Raw genomic sequence first — 21,747 nt, forward strand, 5'->3', positions numbered from 1 at the left:
TTTTGCGTTTGACCTAGAGGTTTCTCTGTACATAGTGAACCCAAATGGAGGTAGAAACAGGCTGTAATCTACTCTTGTGCTAATCACCAAGTTTTGGCCAACCAAAGAGGACCAGTTGTTCAAACTGTGTCCAAAAAGAGCAAACGTCAAGCTGTAACCAATCTAGCTGTTTCTGTATCTTACTTTCTTTTTCTGTATGTTATGTTCCTTGTTTTGTGCAGAAATCCTTCCACCATGGGGCTATGCTGAAGTTTCTCTGAGACTACTCTAGCTCAGGAAGCTGCCCAATTCATGAATCATTTTTTGCTCAATTAAACACTGTTAAATATAATTTGGCCAAGGGTTTTCTTCTAACAATATCCAGGCTCCCAGTGACACAGAGTGCAGAGTCTACGGATCAGCTACTAGGAGTTCAATCTTTGCTTCTTAACTGTGTCTCCAGACTGTCTTCCACAACATGGATTCACTAAGGCTCTGAATATAAAATCTAATTCCAGCTGGGCATGGTGGCTCACTCCTGTAATTCCAACACTTTGAGAGGCTGAGGTGAGCAGATCACAATATTAAGAGATTGAGACCACCCTGGCCAATATGGTGAAACTCTGTCTCTACTAAAAATACAAATATTAGCTGGGCGTGATGGTGCGTGCCTGTGATCCCAGCTACTCAGGAGGCTGAGGCAGGAGAATTGCTTGAACCTGGGAGGCAGAGGTTGCAGTGAGCCACTGCACTCCAGCCTGGTGACAGAGCAAGACTCTGTCTCAAAAAAATTTAAAAAAGACTAATAATAAAATAAAAATAAAATCTTACTCCAAAAGAAACCTATCTTCGGCTGTTTGGACATTTGTTGCTTTTAGCCTTGTCTAAATTTTGAACATAAGTTGGCCACACTTCTGTTCTTCTTTCAACATAAATCAGTGTTGTTGCCTTAAGTCCACTTACTGGGCCCATGAACTCTGCATCTATGTCTAGGTTAGTGATTTTCTCTGACTCTATATTAAGACTCACTTTTTTCTTGTTACTACAGTTACTCTTTTTGAAGCAAACAAGTTTAACCCACATTTCACTTAATATCAATGAGCAATGTCGATTCCAGAATATGACACCACATAATAAGAACCGCTGATAAATAAATTACTCTGCCATTTACAGTACAAATGATGTCAATGAAAGATGTATCATGATCACCTAGTTAAAAATTGACATCACAAATATTAGATTATAAGAAAAAGAGATGACTAGGAAACAGATTTTATCCCTATCTACTGTGAATTCAGAACAATAGAGTTGTATTTGAAAGAGAGCATCTATTAATATCAGTAACTTAATTGCTTCTAATTATTACTTTCAAATACAGTTCATATTTTTCTTAAAGAATTCACTATCTAATCTTTGTTGCTTTCCCATAGAGATATATGTATATATAAAATAATCAATAAATTAATTTATATAATAACATTAATTTATATTGTATTTATTAAGAAACATAAATTTATATTAGATATTGAGTTACATTCCTATATTCATTTATATTCATATGTATACATTGTTTGGGATTGAGTATGTGAATATGTGTCATATATATTTTATAGCTCCCTACAATCCTGTTATATGTTTTCTTTATAAAGCATGTGAAATAAAATAGTCTTTTAGGAGAACCTGTTACGTGGTTTTAATGGGGTATGTGTGTAAGGGTATGTGTGTAGGTTTCTGTGTGTGTATGCATAAGTGTATTTTGAGGATAGGCTTATTAAATTGTCTCTTGCTATACTTCCAAAGACATTGGCTACATTACTGATTTCATTTCAGACTTCCCAATGTATTTCTTAAAGCAAAATGTTTCCAAGTCACCATCTCACATAATACATTTCATATTTTTATACCATTCTTGAACAAAGTGAATTTTGTTCATGTGAGTACTTTCAGTTAAAGTTTCATTTATTCGATTCCTAATCTCTTAAGGCAGTATGTTGCACTCGAATGCTCTCCAGATGATGGGGATCCTATGGAGTTTAAACAGTTACATTTCTATAATTTTTCAAAATTAACTTGCAATTTGACTAGCATAACTAGCTTTAATTTATGGTCCTAAAGGAATCACACGTTTTTGCTTTAGAACAGTAACGATAAAATCTTGTGCAAAATAGGTTTGTTTCTATATCAACAAACTAGTAAAATCAACAAATAGAGCTCTTCTCTAAGCACAAAACAATACATTGTTAGAAACCTTAGCAGAAATAAGTTAGAGTCATGACATCTTTATCTTTAAGCTGCATTTACCTTTTTTACTTGAAACAGCACCAACCTCCTCTTTGACTCGTTCAGTTTCTGCAAGTTCAGATATTAAAGGAATGAGAAGTGGATATTAGTGATGCGAAATTCATATTTTATACTATTGAGAATAAAACTAAACAAAAGATAAAATGTATGTTGCACACGAGAGCAAAGCAAGCTGTAGAGAAAGCCAAAATACAAAGTGCTTATTTGTTTTTTCAGTTAATAAACTTCCTTAAATAGCAATAAAGAAATTCTCTTCCAAGGTGCAACATTATTATCTTAAAAATGTAGGTAGTGACCATAAAAGAAAGTGTCCTATTCCATAGAGTTTAGATCAATGGTTCTCAAAATTAAGGCCACATTCAATACAATGGGATACTAATTTATTAGTCTACTTTTTTTTTTTTTTTTTTTAATGGAGATTCACTCTTGTTGCCCAGGCTGGAGTGCAGTGGCACGACTTCGACTCATTGAAACCTCTCCCTCCCAGGTTCAAGCAATTGCCCTGCCCTAGCCTCCCCAGTAGCTGGGACTACAACCGCCAGCCACCATGCCTGGCTAATTTTTGTATTTTTAGTAGAGACGGGGTTTCACCATGTTGGCCAGGCTGGTCTCAAACTCCTGACCTCAGGTGATCTACCTGCCTCGGCCTCCCAAAGTGCTGGGATTACAGGCGTGAGCCACCACTCTTGGCCATAGTCTACAAATTTTAAGTTACATATGAATTATAGGGAAGAGCATTTGAAAGGGCTTCTTTGTTTGTTTAGCTTTTAATTATGATTGAGTCTGCTTTTAATTAAAAGTTGTTTAATACCGATTGCAAGCAAACAATATTTGACCTCAATGAATTAGTTTTACATTGTAAAATATTAGCTGTAATATTATAGAAAATTTCGTTTGAATATTTCTTCAAGAGAGACAAAGAGAATAAAAATAAGAAAAAATGGTCTTTTGGTTTCTCTAAATACTAAGAGTGGAAGATATGAGAGCTGCCCTGAAGTCATAATCTGAAATGTTGGTGCTAGGACAGAATATTGGACCACAAATCAAAACTAGTTAAAGTCAAAGTTTTCTCTAGTCCACAGCAAAATAATAATAATAATAATAATAAGCTCGTGAATTTTCACGAAGTCTAATTTACTCATTTTATAAACTTTTGATTAGTTGAGGTTATTTCCCTTGGTTATATATATTCTAATTTTTATTCTTATTGGCATTTATATGTATCAGCCTTCACCCATATATGCTCAGCACTGACTCTGTGAGAACAACCAAATCAAACAAGGGGAGCCTTTACACCCCTCATCCTCTCTGTGCAACAAAACCCTGGCTTTTGAGAGACATCAGACATCAGAAGGAGATCTTCATGTCACTTTCAGGTTTTAATTCCACAATGATAGATGCCCCAAGAGTCACAATTTAAACCCAGGCAAGAAGTGACATAAATAACCTCTTCTTCAAGCTATCTCAATACCCTGATCTTCAAGACTGAACAGACCCCCGGCTGTTTTATACCTTCCAGGTAAAGACTTTAGATCAATGGTTCTTAAACTTAAGCATGCATCAGGTTCACGCTGGAGGGCTATTGAAACAGATGCTGAGCGCAAAAGGTCTGATTCAATATGTCAGAGGCACGTTCTGAGAACATGCATTTCTAACCAGTTCCCAGGGGATGCTTAGGCTCCTGATTTGGACCACACTTTGGAAACTGATTACCAAATTTCCCCTGTGAATCTGTCAAGACTAATCCTACTGTGAGTCCCCTCATTACTTACCTCAGTTACTACCATGAGTTTCAGCCTTCTAGCAGAAAACAGAGTCCATATGACTTTGTATTTCTCCTAGAAGCTGACCTACCTCCAAAGCCCTTCCTCTGTGTCCTCTGTCCATCAGCAGCACTCACTCCTGTATCTTCAGCCTCTTCTCAGAATGTTCACTTTACTTTCTTCCTTTAACCAAATCCTAGCTCACTAAGGCCACTGTATCCCCTCCTAGCGGTAGTCTTCTAAAATGGGGAATGCTTTTCCATCCTCCACATACCAAGGTGTATAGAAGTAATGCCTATTTATATCCTCTTTGTTTCTCATTTTTCTTCATAGATTATCTCCTTGCTTCCTCCAAACCCTAGTTCTTTTGAGGTACATGCTATCAGGTTGCACCAGTCTCTACTTCTCTTCATTGTTGTCATCAACCAGTCTTGTGGCCTATCCTGACATTCAATGATTATTTTTGCACATAGTTACCATCTTCTCTACTATTACTATGAATATTATTAAGAATCATTCTTAACCCTGTCTGCACCTTAGAATAAACTGGGGAGTTTTTCTAAGCCTATGATTTTCAGATATCTAGGGTGGACAACAGAGCTTTGAGATTCTAAGTTAATGAGTCTGGTGTGACCCCTGAGTATATTTTTAAGATTTCCAAGATACTCTAACATTTTGCGAGGGTTGGGAGTCACTGTTATACATAATTCATACAACTACATGATCTCTGACCTCCTTGGCCTCCTCAATTCAGAAAACTAGAAACCCCACTTCTCTGGTAATTTCCAACTATATTAGTACTCTCAGAATTTTCTTTTACTGCCAGAACTTTGATTTTAAAAATTCTGTTCTTAGGAACCATTTTTTTCTTTTTTCTTGAGCTCACTTACTCAAGAACTCCCATTATACAGTATCTGATCCCATTAATACTTCCATTCCTTGTTCTTGCCACTTTCTTATTTTTCAAGATTTTCCTCATATCTTTACTTTACTTCTTATCAAGCTTATGCATAAATGAGCCATAGTTAAATCGCTCACATATTTTCTGTTGTTGTATTCATCTGCTGTATTAATTTCCTAGGACTGCCTTAAAACTGTTGGGTAGATAAATACAAAACAAATGTATTTTTCCACAGTTCTAGAGGCTAGAAGTCCAAAATTCAGGTGTTGGCAGGACCCTAGAAAGCTCCCTGTAAAGGATCTTGGGAAGAATCCTTCCTTGCCTCCTCCTAGAGTCTGCTAGTTGCCAGGAACCCTTGGCATTCCTTGGCTTGAAGCTGCATCACTGCAATTTCTACTTTTATGTTCATGTGGCAGTCTTCTATACACGTCTGTGTGTACCAAATTTCCTCTTCTTATAAGGATACCAGGCATCAGATTGGTGGCCCACCCTAATCCAAAATGACCTCATCTTAACTTGAGTACATCTGTGAAGACTCTATTTCAAAGTCAGGTCACATTCACAGGTACCAGGGTTGAGCTTCAACACATCTTTCGGTGGGAGGCACAAATCAACCCACTATGTCTGCCAAAACACCAAATATACTTTATGCCTATCACCTGAGCAGTCATCGAAGCTGAAGGAAGACCCCCACTCTGCAGCAGACCACACTTCAAATGTGGATCACATTTATGAGATCACTTAGCACTGGCCAGCAATATTACCACAGACCCAACAAACTTGCTTTCTCACACTCTTAACAAATGTTTCAATTATTCTTTTCCCTCCATAAACATCCTACAACATAGAAATAAGCTGCTGTTGAGAAATTCATAGAGAAAATAGGGGCAGACTAAACTCAATCACTGTTTCACTACCTCACCAGCACATACTCATGCATTTTTCTTTCCAGTTCCAAAAGGTCATCAGTTCCTGCCCTTTTAGAGTACCAATCCTTCCATATTTTGTTCTGGATTCCATCTCCTTTTGCCAAGTCAAGGCCTTTGTTCTTGCCAATATTGCTTCGATCAGCTCCCTCATCAGTTTTCTCCTTCACTGATTCTTTCACAATGTCTCATGTCACTCTTTAGAGCCACAGACAACCACATCCTTCAATTCTATATGACATTTTCAGCAACCTCATCTCTCTGCATAGAGCTGCTGCACTCAATGTCACTACTTCTATCCTCTCACTCTCTATTTTTTAAACCTGTCTTATTATGAAATATATTATAAATAGAAGGCATATAACATTTGTGCACAATCTAATGAACAGCAATAAAGAATGTTCACCTTTGAACCTCCTGCACACCTAAGTCATAGAATAGCCCCAAGGCCTTTGAAACCTCTTACTTGTCCTACTAGCACTGCAAGCTTCTCTCTCTATCTCAAAGTTACAGTTGTCCTATATTTTGTAATAATTATGTCCTTATTTTTCTATATGGGTTTTTATTACATATATTTGTCTCTAAATAAAGGTAAGATAATTTTATATGAATTAAATTAGATTATAATATTTAGTGAGATAACATTATATAAATTAAACTGTATTATTTAATTTGTGTGATTTTTTGAGATGTTACTATGTTGATATGAGTAGCTGTAGTTGATTAACTTTAACTGCTGTCTAGCATTCCAATGTTTGGCCTACAAACTACAGATTTATTCTCCTGCCAATGGACACTAAGTCACGTCCAGTTTTATGTTTTCTAAATAATTCTGCTATGAACATTCCCGCACATGGGTCTCCTTTTGCACATTGGCAATAACTTTCATAGAAGTAAACTTGCTAGGCATGTACCCTAGATAAATGACACATTTTTCTCCCCAAATTCTGCATTCATGTCAGCAGCATATGTGCAAGTTTCTTCTGCTCCATATCACTACCATCATCAGAATAAGCCTATTCCCTAATTTTGAATATTTATTCTTATGTAAAATACTATCTTGTACTTTTAAGTACAATTCCATTATTACTTAGAGGTTGAACATCTTTTGATATGTTTATAGAACATTTGCATTTTCTTTTTTTTAATGCAGTCTTATATCTAGCGGCCATTTTCTTTTCTGCCCATTGTCTATCAAGGTCTTTGTCTTTTTAAAAAATTTTTGTAGTGTTCATCTATTTTTGCTATTAATCTCTTGCTATTTAAATATGTTACAAGTATCTTTTACAAGTTGGTGGCTTGTCCGTTATCTTTCTTTATGGCATTTATTGATAAATTGAAGTTCATAATTCTAATACAATAAAATGTCAGCTATTAAATGTATGACTAGAATTTTGAACATCTAGTTTTTCAAATCCTCCCATATTTCAAGAAACTACATATTTTCCTATGGTTAAAAAAACGATAATGCCATATTTTGCCTTTAGTATTTAAGTTCTTGAACCATTTGGAACTGATATTTTAGAATTGTATGAAATAAGAATAAACTATATTTTTGTATTGAATATGAGCTATATCAGCAACATTAAAAATAATCTATCCACTCTCTGACTCTCTGAAATGGCTGCTCTTTCTTATGTCAGATTTTTACTCAAGCGTGATGTATTTTAGGTCTCTTTTTTTCTGTCTTATTGGAAAATTTATATCTACACCAATACCATTCTACCCTTTATAATACAATATCCAGGGACTACTTTATTACTAATACTTAAGATACATAGTCCTGATCTCAATAGCCATGCTTTATAGTGCCATGTTGCTGTGTTCATTATGTCACTTTTATAATACTAAAATTTATTTCTGGTTTCCCATTTGAAATCCTGTCCCTTTCTCCCCTACCTCTTCATGTCTTAATTGAACTTAGATTTTACTTTTGTCAGTACTCATCAGTCTAGCTTAGATCTCTTTGTGTCAATCTCGATGAACATTCTTTGACTCTGAACCATGGCATTTTTCAGCTTGGGGCTGGCACTCAGAACACCAACCTCATCTTTATACATAGTTTCAAATAAGAAGCACGCCTTACCCTACCACCTAAGGCAGCCCTAGGTCTCTCACATCTTACCTTTCCTGATACTTAAACCTCATAAAATCATCACTCTAGTGCTGTATGAGTGATGTTTTGAATATATTCTGGCAGCACCAGCTGTGATACTATTAGTAATTATATAATATATAATACAAAACTGAGCAAGTAAAAATAGGTGCAGGTAATAATTATTCTAGGACAATATAGTACATGAAGACTGTTCTAACTGACTAAGATCATAGATCAACCAAGATTATATTTGGCATGCAGCATGTGATCTAGAGACAATTCATTTTATATCAAGCACTATGTTTCAGGCCTATAGATCTTCCCATAGACTTTTGCCATTCCCATGCTAGAGTACTTAAACTGAGTCAAAAAAACACGCAATTTTATTAAGAGCAATTGTCTCCAAATATTCTTCTAACATACATAACTGAATAAATTCAATGGGACTTTACTTTTAAATTCTGCATACAGACATCTCCTAAATGATCCTGACATACATTAGTAGATTTGATGATAGATACCTGACTCACACGTTTAGACACTGAAGTGTGGTTAAGGAGATAAACATAGTCAGGCTTGGTGGCTGAACATAGCACCCAATCTGTGCAATGCTAAAATCAAGGGGTGAAAAATGCCCGAGTTAACCAGAGTTAAAAATGACTATAGTTTGGCCTTATCCTGCGTTTTGGTGGTTATTTTTCTCAAAATTCAAACTGACCACTGACTGGCTGACCATGCATATGGAATACATCATCCCAGTCCCAAGGTCCTTGAGGTGGAATAAAGTGACCTGGGACAGTGCTACCCAAGTTCCTGAAAAATAGTGATCCTTGATGTGATCATTGAAAGAGAAAGGGGTGATGTGGTCACATATATTTGGTAAACAATGTCTACTATATTTCTTCTTGAAGATTCACCATATATGCAGTGTTAAAGCCATGAAGTGCTCTACAGTCTACACATCTACTTGTTGGGTCCTCTTCCTGCTTGGAAATTACTGATTTTATTGTCAGCCTCTGTGTTGCCATCCAATGTGTGGAGAGGCACATGAAGGGGAATGCAGGCAGGGCAGTTGGGTGTGTTGACGTATTTTTGCTTACACTATGATAAATAAAGGAGTCTTTGCTGAGTTAAAGAAATGGCCAGGCTAGGTTCAGCACCCCTGCCTAGTCCAAGGTACCCTTTCTTCATCCAAACCACACCCTAACACGTAACTTTTGATGTGGAAACATGAAGTGCTCTTGTTTAGCGTCACACCAGTAATCTGAAAGGTTTTCATTTTCTTGAAGCTCATGTTACCATGAGACTCTATGATATGGTTTGGCTGTATCCCCACCTAAATCTCATCTTCAAGTCCCACACATTGTGGAAGGGACCCGGTGGGAGGTAATTGAATCATGGGGGTAAAACTTTCCCATGCTGTTCTCGTGATAGTGAATAAGTCTCATGAGAGCTGATGGTTTTAAAAACGGGAGTTTCCCCACACAAGCTCTCTTTTTGCCTGCAACCATCCATGTAAGATGTGACTTGCTCCTCCTTGCCTTCCATTATTATTGTGAGGCCTCCCCAGCTATGTGGGGCTGTCAGTTCATTAAACCTCTTTCTTTGGTAAATTGCCCAGTATGGGATATGTCTTTATCAGCAGCGTGAAAACGGACTAATATATACTCTACTCCGAATTTGATGTACCTCCCAAGCTTGTCCATGTCCTCGAGTATTTTTCCTACAGTGATTTCAGGTGTTTCCTCCAGATCTAGAGTAAACAATCCCATACCACAAACTCAATCCACCTTCCAGTTATTTCCTTTAATCCAGTCTTAATGACAAATCCCCTTTTACCTTTTTCTTTGACTGGCTTTAACCCTGTCAATCTCATCTATCCCTTTAAATTCAATACTATGGAATTGCATCACATAAATACATAATTTATGTTAAATAATCTATCTCTATCACTTTCACTTGCTCTCACAACTTAACAGACTGTAAAATCATATCCCAAATGTGCAGGTTATATACAGAAAACTATTACTATATGTATGATTTAAAGGCTTTTCAAGAGTATCTGTAATGACATGTAATTTTTGTTTTAGGCATTAACTTTATAAGTAGCCTTTATAGCAGCTGAATAAAAATTCTCCTGCTGTATGACTTCAATACCAAAATCCATTTTTAGTTGGGAAAATGGGTGGTCACCTTGTTATCAGGTAATTTAAGCAGTTTGTGAATTATGTCTAATTAATTTTTGTGTTGAAGGATAATGTTTGTGTCAAGTGCAAATCTCTCAACTGTATAGGGAGTAGAATATTAACTCTTACGAAACTTATATTGGGTTTAAGATGATTTGGCAAGCTAATTTGCTAATTTTCTGCAAAATATGCTGATCTCTTCAAAACCTGATTGGATGATATGTTTCATAGATAGCAGAACTTACAGAATTTTTTATTGCAAATGAATATTTTTATCTACATGTCACATTTTTCTAGGAAGAAGATGTTCATCTTCAGAGCAATCTTCAATCTAAAGCTCTCTGCCAGTGCTACAAAATTATCAGATTTGTTTGATATATTTTCTTGATTATGCATTTCTACAGACTAAGTATCAGCATAGTAAAGACTCCATAATATAGAGTTCCAATCAGCTGTACATTTAACTAAAATTTTTCATGGAAATATAAATGGAATTTTAGATTCATGTTAAACCTCTCTTGCAAAGTTCTCAATATCTATGTGTATACTTTCAACTGTAATTTTTTTAAAAGAAGACATTCCTACCAAGCTACTCAATATATTTTTCAATTATTATCTGATGTATCTACTGATGTAATATGTCTCAAAAACTACTTGGGAGGCTGAAGCAGGAGAATCGCTTGAACCCAGGAGGCAGAGGTTGCAGTGAGCCAAGATCATGCCACTGCACTCCAGCCTGGTGACAGAGCAAGACTCCATCAAAAACAAAAACAAAATTTAAAAACAAAACAAAAAAACCCTCAGCACTAAATAAAATATGCATTTGTTTTATGTATTAGTAGCATTACCAGTACTTGTTTACCCCTAACCTCTCAAAAATATATATAAGCACATTGATGTCATGTATAGAACTGAGGACTGACCTAAATCCTATAAACAAATCTTATATATTTCTTCCTAAAACAAAATATTTTCCATTATGCTTAAAATAACTTTTATTAATAACAGTCAGGTACTTCATCAAACTAAGAAAGTTTCTCAGTATTTTTCCCTAAGCATATTGTCAAAGCTCCCATTGCTGCAAATGCCAAGGTATGTTATGGTTATCAGTTAATATTTCACAATCCAAGAATAGAAAGCTTAAAAGGGAATTGTGACATTCCAAGAGCAATGGTTAGGAAAATGTTGAGGGGCTTCCTTTCGTTAGAGATGGGATATTCATGGTAGACAAATTAGGTTGCCTACTGGTTTGATCAACTGATTAATCATTAGGATAATTCAGTCTGATGTGTACTGAAGAATTCACTTATTATACTGCAAAATGAGAAATAAAAATATAACACTTCGCAAAGGTGTCATGATGTGGCCAAATTAACAAATGAAAGCTCTATAGATAAATTTTAATAAGAATGAATTCACAGAAAAGGAAGGGATAAGTAATTTTGCATATTCAACACAACAAATAATCATTCCAAAAAGCTGGTAAGCCATTCTCAAAATTAGCACTAGCATAGTCTATAGCAGAAAACTCAAATGAGTAAGCTGCTAAAATATGCTCTTCTTTAAAAATTTTGTTCAACATACTTGCTTTTACTTGTTTTTCACTTGGAACTGTTAATGACAAGAAATAATAAGGTTAACAGTAATAACAAGTCTGCTTATCTCTTTCCAAAATAATTTTAAGGTTATTTTAATTGTTTAAAGATTGTGTGTATAATATTGGAAGCTAAACAAATACAAGATCTGAGAAACAGAAAATAAAATACTGTGCAATTTTTTTGATATAATCCAAATATATTCTATGAATTATAGAATTTAATTGTTTGTTATTCATACAACTTCTTCCAACACAGAATGTTCATTCAAAACTCATTCATCTTGCTCTCCATTTTTAATTATCCAAAGATCTCATTTTTTTATATACAGGCAAATGCATTTTCCTCAAAGTCTATAAAATAGTGTGAAAAGAATGAGTTTGCTTGATAAATTATTCAAATCGAAGGTTTTCATTTTTGAACTACAGCTAATTACTGCTAAGTTGCTGCATTGTAATCACACACCAAAATAAAAATATAATAATTTCAAGAAATTTATCTTATTTTGTCAGGTTCAATATTAGACAGTAATATTTAACTATTAAAACTTTTAAAATTGGCTACACCAACAGTCATTCTGTATGTCTCTCTATCTTTCTATAATGCATGCACTACCTTGGGTTTCTTCTTACATACATAAGTGAGGTTTCATTTTCTTAAATTTATAAAAATGTAATTATTCTATTTGGTGTTTCTTCCTTCACCCAATAAGCCATCATCAAGTGCCCAGTGTGTCCTGGCATTACAATAGGTGCTCTGGGAATAAAGAGAAAAAACAGTCGGCTTCTTCTTATTTCTGACTATATAAGGTAGAAAAGGGAAAAGATAATGATTTTAACAGCATATGGAATATTATAAAAGTAAGAAAATGATGCTATGGGAAGTAATTGGACAGACACTTACAACAGATTTGAGTTGTCCCAGGATGTTTTATAATCTTTAAAAATGAATAATAAATGTGGATTCAAACCTGTAGTTTTCCATGGTTTGTGGCAGGATGGGAGTACAATTGAGCCCCTTTTCACGGTTATTTAAATAAGACTGAGCAGATGCTATTTCCATTTAAATAAAATGAAATGGGAAGAATGACTCATGGGTATCACATGAGGTTATGATCACCTATACACACACACACACACAAAAAAACACTAAATAACTCAGTGAAGCTCCTTCAGTAGGAGTTAGCCAGGCAAAATCAAGAGGTGATAGTTTTAAACGAGGGAAATATAAATGGTTTCAGACATTTTTATTTGAAATGATTAATTGGGCAGGTTAAATGCTAGAAAACTTCAAAACAATAATTTGGTCTCCATAACGACTGCACTTTTAGGGTTTTTTTTGTTTGTTTGTTTTGATAGGTTTATTTGTCTGGTTGTTTGACTCTCAATCATTTGTTTTTCTTATCAGAATGTAAATATATTTAGGGCAAAATCTACTTTTACTCTCACTGCAACTCCCTTGAACACTCAGGAAATGTTATTAAAATTATGAATTGGGAGATAATATTTGCTGGAAGTGATTATTCCATACTATAAAAAAAAGCAATGTATAATGCATTTACAGAAAGTGTTTTGTTCTTGTTTTGTTTTGCTTTTACACTAAACTGTGAAACAGTACACTTCACAAATACTGCACAGATGAATTCACCGAGGATCTTGTGAAGTTGCAGACTCTGATTCAGTAGGTCTTGAATGGGGCCAAAAATTCTGCATTTCTAATAACCTCTTGGGTGATCCTGATGCTGCTAGTTCACAGAACACACATTGAGGAGCAAGGGTGTAACATTTGACTTTCATTTTCTAAAGCTGCATTGATGTTATGTCCATGTCAAGAACTTGGAAAAAACCACTGTGAGATGGAAGCATTCCCTGCCTTTTACTGCCACTGTCTTACCACCTGTTTGAGGCTACAGCATTAATAAACACTGGACATCAGTATTTGGGGTCCAGCAACAGTGGTCTTACTCACCTGAATGTTCTTTCTTTGGTGACTTTGCTGTATCAAAAAGGAGAGAAAAAAATCAACATTTTATGTCATTCAATTGCAATTCAGTATTCAATTGCAAATCAAATAATATTATGAAATTGTGAGAACAGAGGAATTTAAAAACAGTTACCTGGTTCCACATGTTTTTCTTTCTTTTCCTGTTCTGAAACATATTATTATTGTTATTATTATTATTATTCTAAAGTTTATGAATCCCAACTTCATTATTTGAACACAAAGAAACATGCATGTGCTGATGCCAGATTGCAGCAACTAATAATAGCTTACATAAAAAGACTAAGATTGTATACTTAAAATAATTATTTCTTCCATTTATCTCAGGAGTTGCCTTATGGGGCAGCATCAAAATATTCTGAATATTAGAGGAATTTGAATTTTTTACAGATGATAAACCAGAAAAATAAAATAGAATCCAAAAAGGGTAAAAAAAATGAAATTTGCTATTATATTAGATCAATATGAAATTAATTTGAGTCAAAATAGTAAGTACAAAAGACAATTACTACAGCTTTTTAAAAAATTGCTTAGTTTTTTGAGACAGGGTCTCGTTCTGTTGCCAGGTTGTAGCGCAGTGTTACAATTCAAGTTCACTGCAGCCTCCACTTCCTGGGCTTAATTGATCCACCAATCTCAGCCTCCCAGATAGCTTGGGTCTACAGGCACACACCATGTGTAGCCAGATTTGTTGTATGTGTGTGTGTATGTGTGTGTGTGGAGACAAAGTCTCACCATGTTGGTCAGGCTGGTCTCAAATTTCTGAACTTAAGAGATCCACCCACCTCAGCCTCTCAAAATGCTAGGTTTACAGGCATGAGCCACAGCACCCCACCTTATTGCAGTTATTTTAAAATAATTCTCAGAACGTTGAAGATTAGCGCATTTCATGTGGACTGCCTCTTCTAAGAATCTTCTTACATGGAAGAAATAGCTGTTAAGCTAAGACAAAGGCTTTGTGAGATACATTTAAGACACTAATATAGAAAAAGAAGTTTCAGGGTAAAACATTTGCCTTGCTTTTCGGACAAATGCTCCTTTTAGAGTCCTCTTTATATGGCATTTCTTTTCAGGAATCTACTTTTGTCAATATTGTATGAGACAAAGCATTATTTTGTTCTCAAGATTAAGCTGATATTTACATTATAATAAGCACTAATTTTATAAGAATTGCAAGTACTAATTTTATATGAAGTGCTATCATCTACATTTCTATTCTTATTTATTTTGCCTTGACAACCTTGTCAAATTAATTTAAAAGAAGATTTTCAAGAAATACTTTAACATACACACATTTTTATCTGATATTTTAAAGAAAAAGAATGGAAAGATTCTTAAAGTTTTATTTAATGCATAGATTTTGAAGACTAGAATATGTGCATGCTGAAAGAATTCTACAGACTATATTTTAAAAATATAGAGTGTCATAGAATGCTATGGTCACCACGTCAATTTCTCAAGTATACAATTTTGTTAGTCAGGCTTTGTAATTAAACAAGTATGGTATGAGCAACTTATCCTCCTTTAAGAAAGCCTTTAAGCAGTAAAACAAAAAAATGAAACAAATGGTTTGACCAAGTGTTGCAGGTCAAAAGGAAGAAGCTATGACAATTTAGCTAAAATTAAACAAAATTAGAACATTATCAAATGTTGTCTGGCAAATGAAGAGCAATTAAATGCATTGTTTAAGGTATTGCTTAACTGAAGCTCTAATCATAACACATTTCTAAGAAATTTGTGATGACAGTCACAAATAATCAGTGATGACAGTCAAAAAAGTACTGGAAGCAGATTTCGATATGCATCAAAATTGAATACCAACTATACATAAGATTAAAAGTTAAAACAAAGTCCCCTCAATCTTATCAGAAAGCCATTATACAAGCTGGAAAATAGCTGTGCTAATTTGTTCATTATACAGGATAGCTCATGGTGTAGTTATTGAATTACCATATTACATATACATTGATTTACTCTTTAACTCTATAGGGACCACAAAATCATGCTATGGTTGATTTTTGAGGCCTCTCTCTTTTACTTTTTATTTTGAAAAAAATTATAGCTCACAAACATTTACAAAATGTACAGGACGGTCTCGTACTCTTCATCCTGTTTCCCCTAACCATAATTAAAAATATCTGAAAAGTGAACAACCTTTAAGTTGTGATTATTGGAAAAGTAGAAGCAAAATAAAATATAAAATTGGGCTGTACCATTGAATAAAGCAACCCTCAAGACAAAAAATCCAAATCAAAGAAATTCAAAGATACAACACTAAAAATAATAAAAGCAAGTCTAGATGATAAACCACAGCAAATGAGTGAATTTGAAAAGAATTGATAGGTGTTTTGAAGAAAACTATTTCTTCTCCTTATTGCTACCCAAGTCACAATCTGCGGACCTTCTCAAGGAGGGAAACCGCTGAGTTGTGAATGAATGCGTGAGAAGGCATGTTTATTTATTAAGTGCATCAGTGCCCTGAAGATTGCCAAGGAGCTGCAGTGTCTGCAGGAACTTTTAAATCATATAAACTGTAATAAAGGGTCTTAAGGCTCTCTCTCTATATACTTTAATACTATTTTTCGAATCTCCGGTTGTCCTCCATTTTCCTGCTGGTTCAGTGTTTATAGAGTGCCTTCTGTATCACTGTGCCAGTACTCATCAGCAGCTCTGCACACACATAAATCTGAACTGAGAGAACTCACACCTCTCTATAGATGGATTGCTCCCCCTGGCTGAGTTGAAGTATAATTTCATGAGTGTCTCCACAGGGCATTTTAGAGCATTTTTACGACGTTGAATGTCTCAGCATCCTTACTTTATGTAGGGCCAAAACATACATAAATATATTTCAATTGGTATGTATTTTAAAACATATTTTTTATACTACTAGACTCTTAAAATCTCTATATTGCTGCTAATGTGCTAATTTTTAATAGTAAATGGAATAAGTTTAGGTGGTTTTTTCTTTTTTTTTTTTTTTTTTTGCTTTCTTTTGTTAAATATATCTTATTTTCTTCAGAGGAGAACATATATTTGTGAAAGACATACCTTAAGGTATTGAGCTTGACTGAACTGTTAGTAAACAGCCTTAATAGTGTATTAAAGCAACAGTGGATGAGGCTGAATAGCAACACAATTAGACAGAGCTCATAGTGCGTGTTGGGGGAAATTATGTTATGGGAAATATGTCATATATCACATGTACATTCCAAAATGCTACAGATTACAAAAAGAAAGATAGGAAAAAAGTTGTAAAGCTAGCCTGGAAAAGAACTTCTAGTCAATCTTCAAAAGACTGAGAACTAACCAGATTAGGACTAAATTTACAAAAACATAAGTCAGTTTGGGTTAATGGAATACAGTTTTACTTTTGATTACAAGCTCGTCAAGAGTATTGTTAGATGATTGCATGAGCTTGAGAAAGTGTTCTAAAAATGATTACTATGCTTCTCAGTCCACTATAACCCCCAGACTGTGTATTTTTTTCAGTTGGACAAAAAACAACAGAGTTCACATGCATAAAACGTAGGAAAGGCGGATTCAAAACTCCAGGTCTAAATACAGCAGCAGGCAAATAATAGTAGTAAAAAAAAAAAAAGTACACAAATACACTGCATGCATTTCCTTACTTTTTCCCTTGCGCTGTTCTACTGAAAGAAATACAAACAAAATCATTGCTCTTAAAACTTTAAAGATAAAATTTACTACCCTACATATTGATTAGACTAATTTTTCCCACCGCTCCTTCCAATTTTCTCTCCTTAAATTTCACAGTGAGGTGAAATTTCACAGTGAGGTTATGAGGTATTGTTAATTACTGTAGGTGCTTCCATAATTTGATTGGCAAACATTATTTGACAATAAATTAACCCATGATTATAATGTTTAACCATTTTAAATTATTTACACCTGATGTGTGTTTCTTAAACACATAAAAACACTATGTGAACAAGTCTAGGAGGGATAAATCAGTTCCTAATTGATGCTGGTCTGTCAAAAAGTAATTGAGTGTGTGCTTTCTAGTAAAATAAATGTTTGATACTGAAAATTTTTCAATTTCTTGTCAAGTAAACATTTCTTTGGAAACAACTACTGCGAAAGGTAAATACATGCAGTGTTTACTTCTATTACTGCCAAATACCTCTCATAGCAGTACTGTCAGAATAGATTTGGCTCTCTCTCTCTCTCTCTCCCCCTTAATCTCAATCATTTTTTCTTCTCCTCTATACCACACATAATTCCTTCTTCTATGTCAATCCTTTAAGAAGGTATGCTATTTCAGGGTTAATCAAACATAAGGCAGAAAAAAAGAAATATGTCCAGTACCTTCTGCAGGTTTTTTTGTTTTCTTGGAATCTGAAAACACAAAGATAAATTATTAATAAAACAGATATAATAAATCAACAGCTGATTAGCTCACAACAAGTTTCTATAAACAATGAAATAAAATTGATTATTCAACAAAATTGATCATTTGCATGATATATTTCTAGAATATGAGACTTAGAAACTGTTCTGTTTGGTGGGAATGAGTATTAGAGTGAAGCAGGAGTGAGAAACTCTTTATAAAATATTTTATGTTAATATTTTATAAAGAATATAAAACATTGAAAAACATAAATAAAAATATATCCACATACAATTTATAAAGAAATTTTGTTTTCCTTATATAAGTTAATAACCTGTTAATGGAACATCAAACTGAGTAAATATATGGTCTATTTCCATAAAGATGCTTAGGAGTTCATGTAGTTAACTTGAAACTTTTCATTTGTTCGGCCGGGCGCGGTGGCTCAAGCCTGTAATCCCAGCACTTTGGGAGGCCGAGACGGGCGGATCATGAGGTCAGGAGATCGAGACCATCCTGGCTAATACGGTGAAACCCCGTCTCTACTAAAAAATACAAAAAACTAGCCAGGTGAAGTGGCAGGTGCCTGTAGTCCCAGCTACTCGGGAGGCTGAGGCAGGAGAATGGCGTGAACCCAAGAGGAGGAGCTTGCAGTGAGCTGAGATCCGGCCACTGCACTCCAGCCTGGGTGACAGAGCAAGACTCCATCTCAAAAAAAAAAAAAAAAAAAAAAAAGAAACTTTTCATTTGTTCAATCTAAGTCAGTCCAGGTGAATTGTGCTGCACTCTCTCTGAATAATCAATACACTTTCAATACAGATATTCAGGTATTCTTATGGTAATAGAAAAGAAATAGATTAGTGCTGACTCATGGGTTACTGATGAATACATCATTATATTTATAACTGTTACATAGTAATGTCTATTTAGTGGTCGAAAGACATCTATTTCATTTATAGTAGATAAACGTTCAGCCTAGATCTGATAAATTTATTATTTTCTATTATTTAGGCCATGAAACTTTCTGCTCCTACCACTTGAAAATGAAAACAAGAGGTTTTAAAGTTCATTTGTTTTAAGATGGAAGCACCTTAGCTTGAATTTTTGCTTCGGATATTTTATTTTTTTAATCTTCTTTGTCCTTTTACAGTTTCTGTTTTACTGTTTCTGAATTTTTAAATTCTCTATTACTGTAATTAGAACCATAATAATAAACTATGAATTGATACCTGCAAAAGGTAGCTAAATTGTTTTCTGGCTTACAATTATCTGGCTTGGAACCTAGAATGGTAGACATTTACTAATAGTTTGCAAGTTTACGGATTTCTGTGCCTTACAGTGGTGTGGTGGTATCACGACTTCACTTCCATGATGAAGAAAGGGAACTAAAATGTCTGGATATGATAACGGACTCATTGTCTCTTCACAAAAGGCAGTTAGATGGTCAACAAAATTGTTTTATGTAAAAATGATAATCAATGCCAGTAACATTGTTGTGAAGGTAATGTCCCACTTCTGTAGATGTGTCAGCTAGAAACACATTTTAGGAAACAAGCTAGGAAAAGAATCCAGAAAGTCATAAAAGTGAGCATGTTTTTTGATGTGGTGATTCCATTTCTAGGAGTCCAAAGAGAAAAAAAGCAATATTATCATAAAAATATATATGTAGGGAAATGCTTTTCTCATGACATTACTTTGTGTCTCTCAGTAACGGGAATATTAAACACTACCCTCTGAACAATAAGAGAGTGTTGATGAATTTGTGGTATATTCACACAATAGAAAAATACACAATTATTCAAATGATGTTTTTGCTGATTATGCCACAATCTGGAAAATATTAACTAAATAAGATAACTTAAATAATGCAAAATGAAAATCAAAGCATAACATAAAACAACTTGTTGTGTGATGTGAGTGTGTATGAACAAAGATTAGAAGAAAATATGCCAGCATACTAATGTTAGTTGTGGACAGATTAAATAATTAGGCAAGATTTTATTACCTCTCTTTCTGAATTTCAAATTTTTCTGTAACACGAATATGTTTTATTTGTAAGGGAAAGAAACAAACCTTGACTTAAAAAATAATAGATTCCTGAGACAAAACATTTACTTATTCAACATTTATTAAACCCTATTGTGTCCAACCCACTACAATGAAAGTAATTTTAGAATAGATTTTTCTTAATTAATCCCAGCTCTGAAAACCAATCTAAAAAATATTCTTGCTAATTAGTCATCAGGAAATTTCAATTAGTAGGCTAAGTTTGCTATCTGAAACACGTGCTTTGCAAATATTTTCTCATTCATTTTCTTCCTGAATAATTATTTTAATTGGATAAGCAAGCAATTCAAATATACAGAAAAAAATATGACATGAAACAGTTCTATATTAACAATATGCAGTGGCCACTTCTACTTAAAATATGAGAATCTTATAACACAATAGCCTAAGGTATGAACTTGATAGTTCAATGTCCATTGTAAGTTATCAATTAGTTTGACTCCAGTATACTGAAATAGTATTTCTGCCTGCCCAAGCAGTTGCGTGTTCCTCACTGACCAATCTCTTGAGTCTAGAATATAGCCAATAGGAAAAGCACAGGAGGATTATGAAGAGAACATGGTCATGCAGTAATAAATTCAACCTAAAGTTTGGGGGAAATGTGAGAACAGAGAGAAGATAAAACATGCCATATTAGAACAAGATTATTTCCAATCCCTATATTCTCTGACCAGATACTGGAATGGATAGAAAGCTCAATATAGCAAATGTAACTAAAGAATATCTGTAATTTTAATCTGCCTTTCTATTTCCTAATAATAAAAATCAATAATATATTTTATCAGATATCAAATGTACTAAAATGAAAGATTAAAACATCATATGAAGTCCAGAGTCAGGCAAATGAAACTCAGAATGTCATGATAAAGTTGTACATTTTCTTTTAGAGTCAACAGTGCAACAGAAATATAGAACTAAAGTGATAGAGCAACTTAAAACTATAGTGCTTGTGTCCAAAGATCACATACTGACTCTGAAGAGCTATTAATACTAGATGGTAATATTCATGCTATTAAACTTCATTATGCCCTTTCAGCATTCTTGGCTCAAACAGCTTAAAACATTACAAAGGCTTACTTGGTGAATATACTTCCCTGAAGACCATCTGCCCAATAATCTGGCCAGCAGTTTTTTAAGAACATTGAGGCCCCCAGCACCTGTGATTTAAAATCAGTGATGTGTTTGCAATCTGTTAAATCCATCACTCACTCATCTGTAGCAGTGTCTCAAGTAAGGCCTTTTATGTTCGTAAGTGATGCCAGATGAAAATGAAATACCAATTTATATTGAAGGGAAAAGTTAACTTTCTGATAGCCTACTAATGGTAGTACTGAAGTATCCTATCTCCTTTGTGGAACCTACTTGATTGACAACTTCAGTCAATTAGAATACCAGGAATTTTGCTTTGTTTTTCAGCATGATTTATCTTCTGGTCTGAATCCAGAAGCCGTAGAACTAGGGACTAATTCTCACATGTATTCAACTCTATTTGCTCTAGTTGTATCCAAAAATAAATCTCATCTGGCTGGTTCTCAGTGAATTTCTATCTTTCAGAAGATAACGTGGAATTCCTAGAATT

General features: G+C 34.3%; 1 protein-coding gene across 34 annotated transcripts in view; it reads right to left on the reverse strand.

Moving 5' to 3' along the window:
- The window catches only part of TRDN (triadin), a 410,920-nt gene that overhangs the window by 148,111 nt on the left and 241,062 nt on the right, over positions 1-21,747 (reverse strand). For 22 of the 34 annotated variants that reach the window (XR_013416180.1, XR_013416179.1, XR_013416183.1 and 19 more), the window contains exons 15-20: positions 18,080-18,109; positions 17,383-17,403; positions 13,866-13,898; positions 13,718-13,744; positions 11,739-11,765; positions 2,281-2,328 (exon numbers count right to left, since the gene is read on the reverse strand). Coding sequence is in view for 28 of the 34 variants with exons in the window: in XM_077999340.1 (XP_077855466.1) it covers positions 2,281-2,328; positions 11,739-11,765; positions 13,718-13,744; positions 13,866-13,898; positions 17,383-17,403; positions 18,080-18,109 (186 nt within the window). In the remaining 6 variants the exon portion in view is untranslated. Of the gene's footprint in view, positions 1-2,280; positions 2,329-11,738; positions 11,766-13,717; positions 13,745-13,865; positions 13,899-17,382; positions 17,404-18,079; positions 18,110-21,747 lie in introns of those variants that run through there. The other 12 variants (XM_077999343.1, XM_077999352.1, XM_077999346.1 and 9 more) reach the window with 2 other exon arrangements.

Source organism: Macaca mulatta, chromosome 4 (genome assembly GCF_049350105.2).
Source record: "Macaca mulatta isolate MMU2019108-1 chromosome 4, T2T-MMU8v2.0, whole genome shotgun sequence".
Lineage (NCBI taxonomy): Eukaryota > Metazoa > Chordata > Mammalia > Primates > Cercopithecidae > Macaca > Macaca mulatta.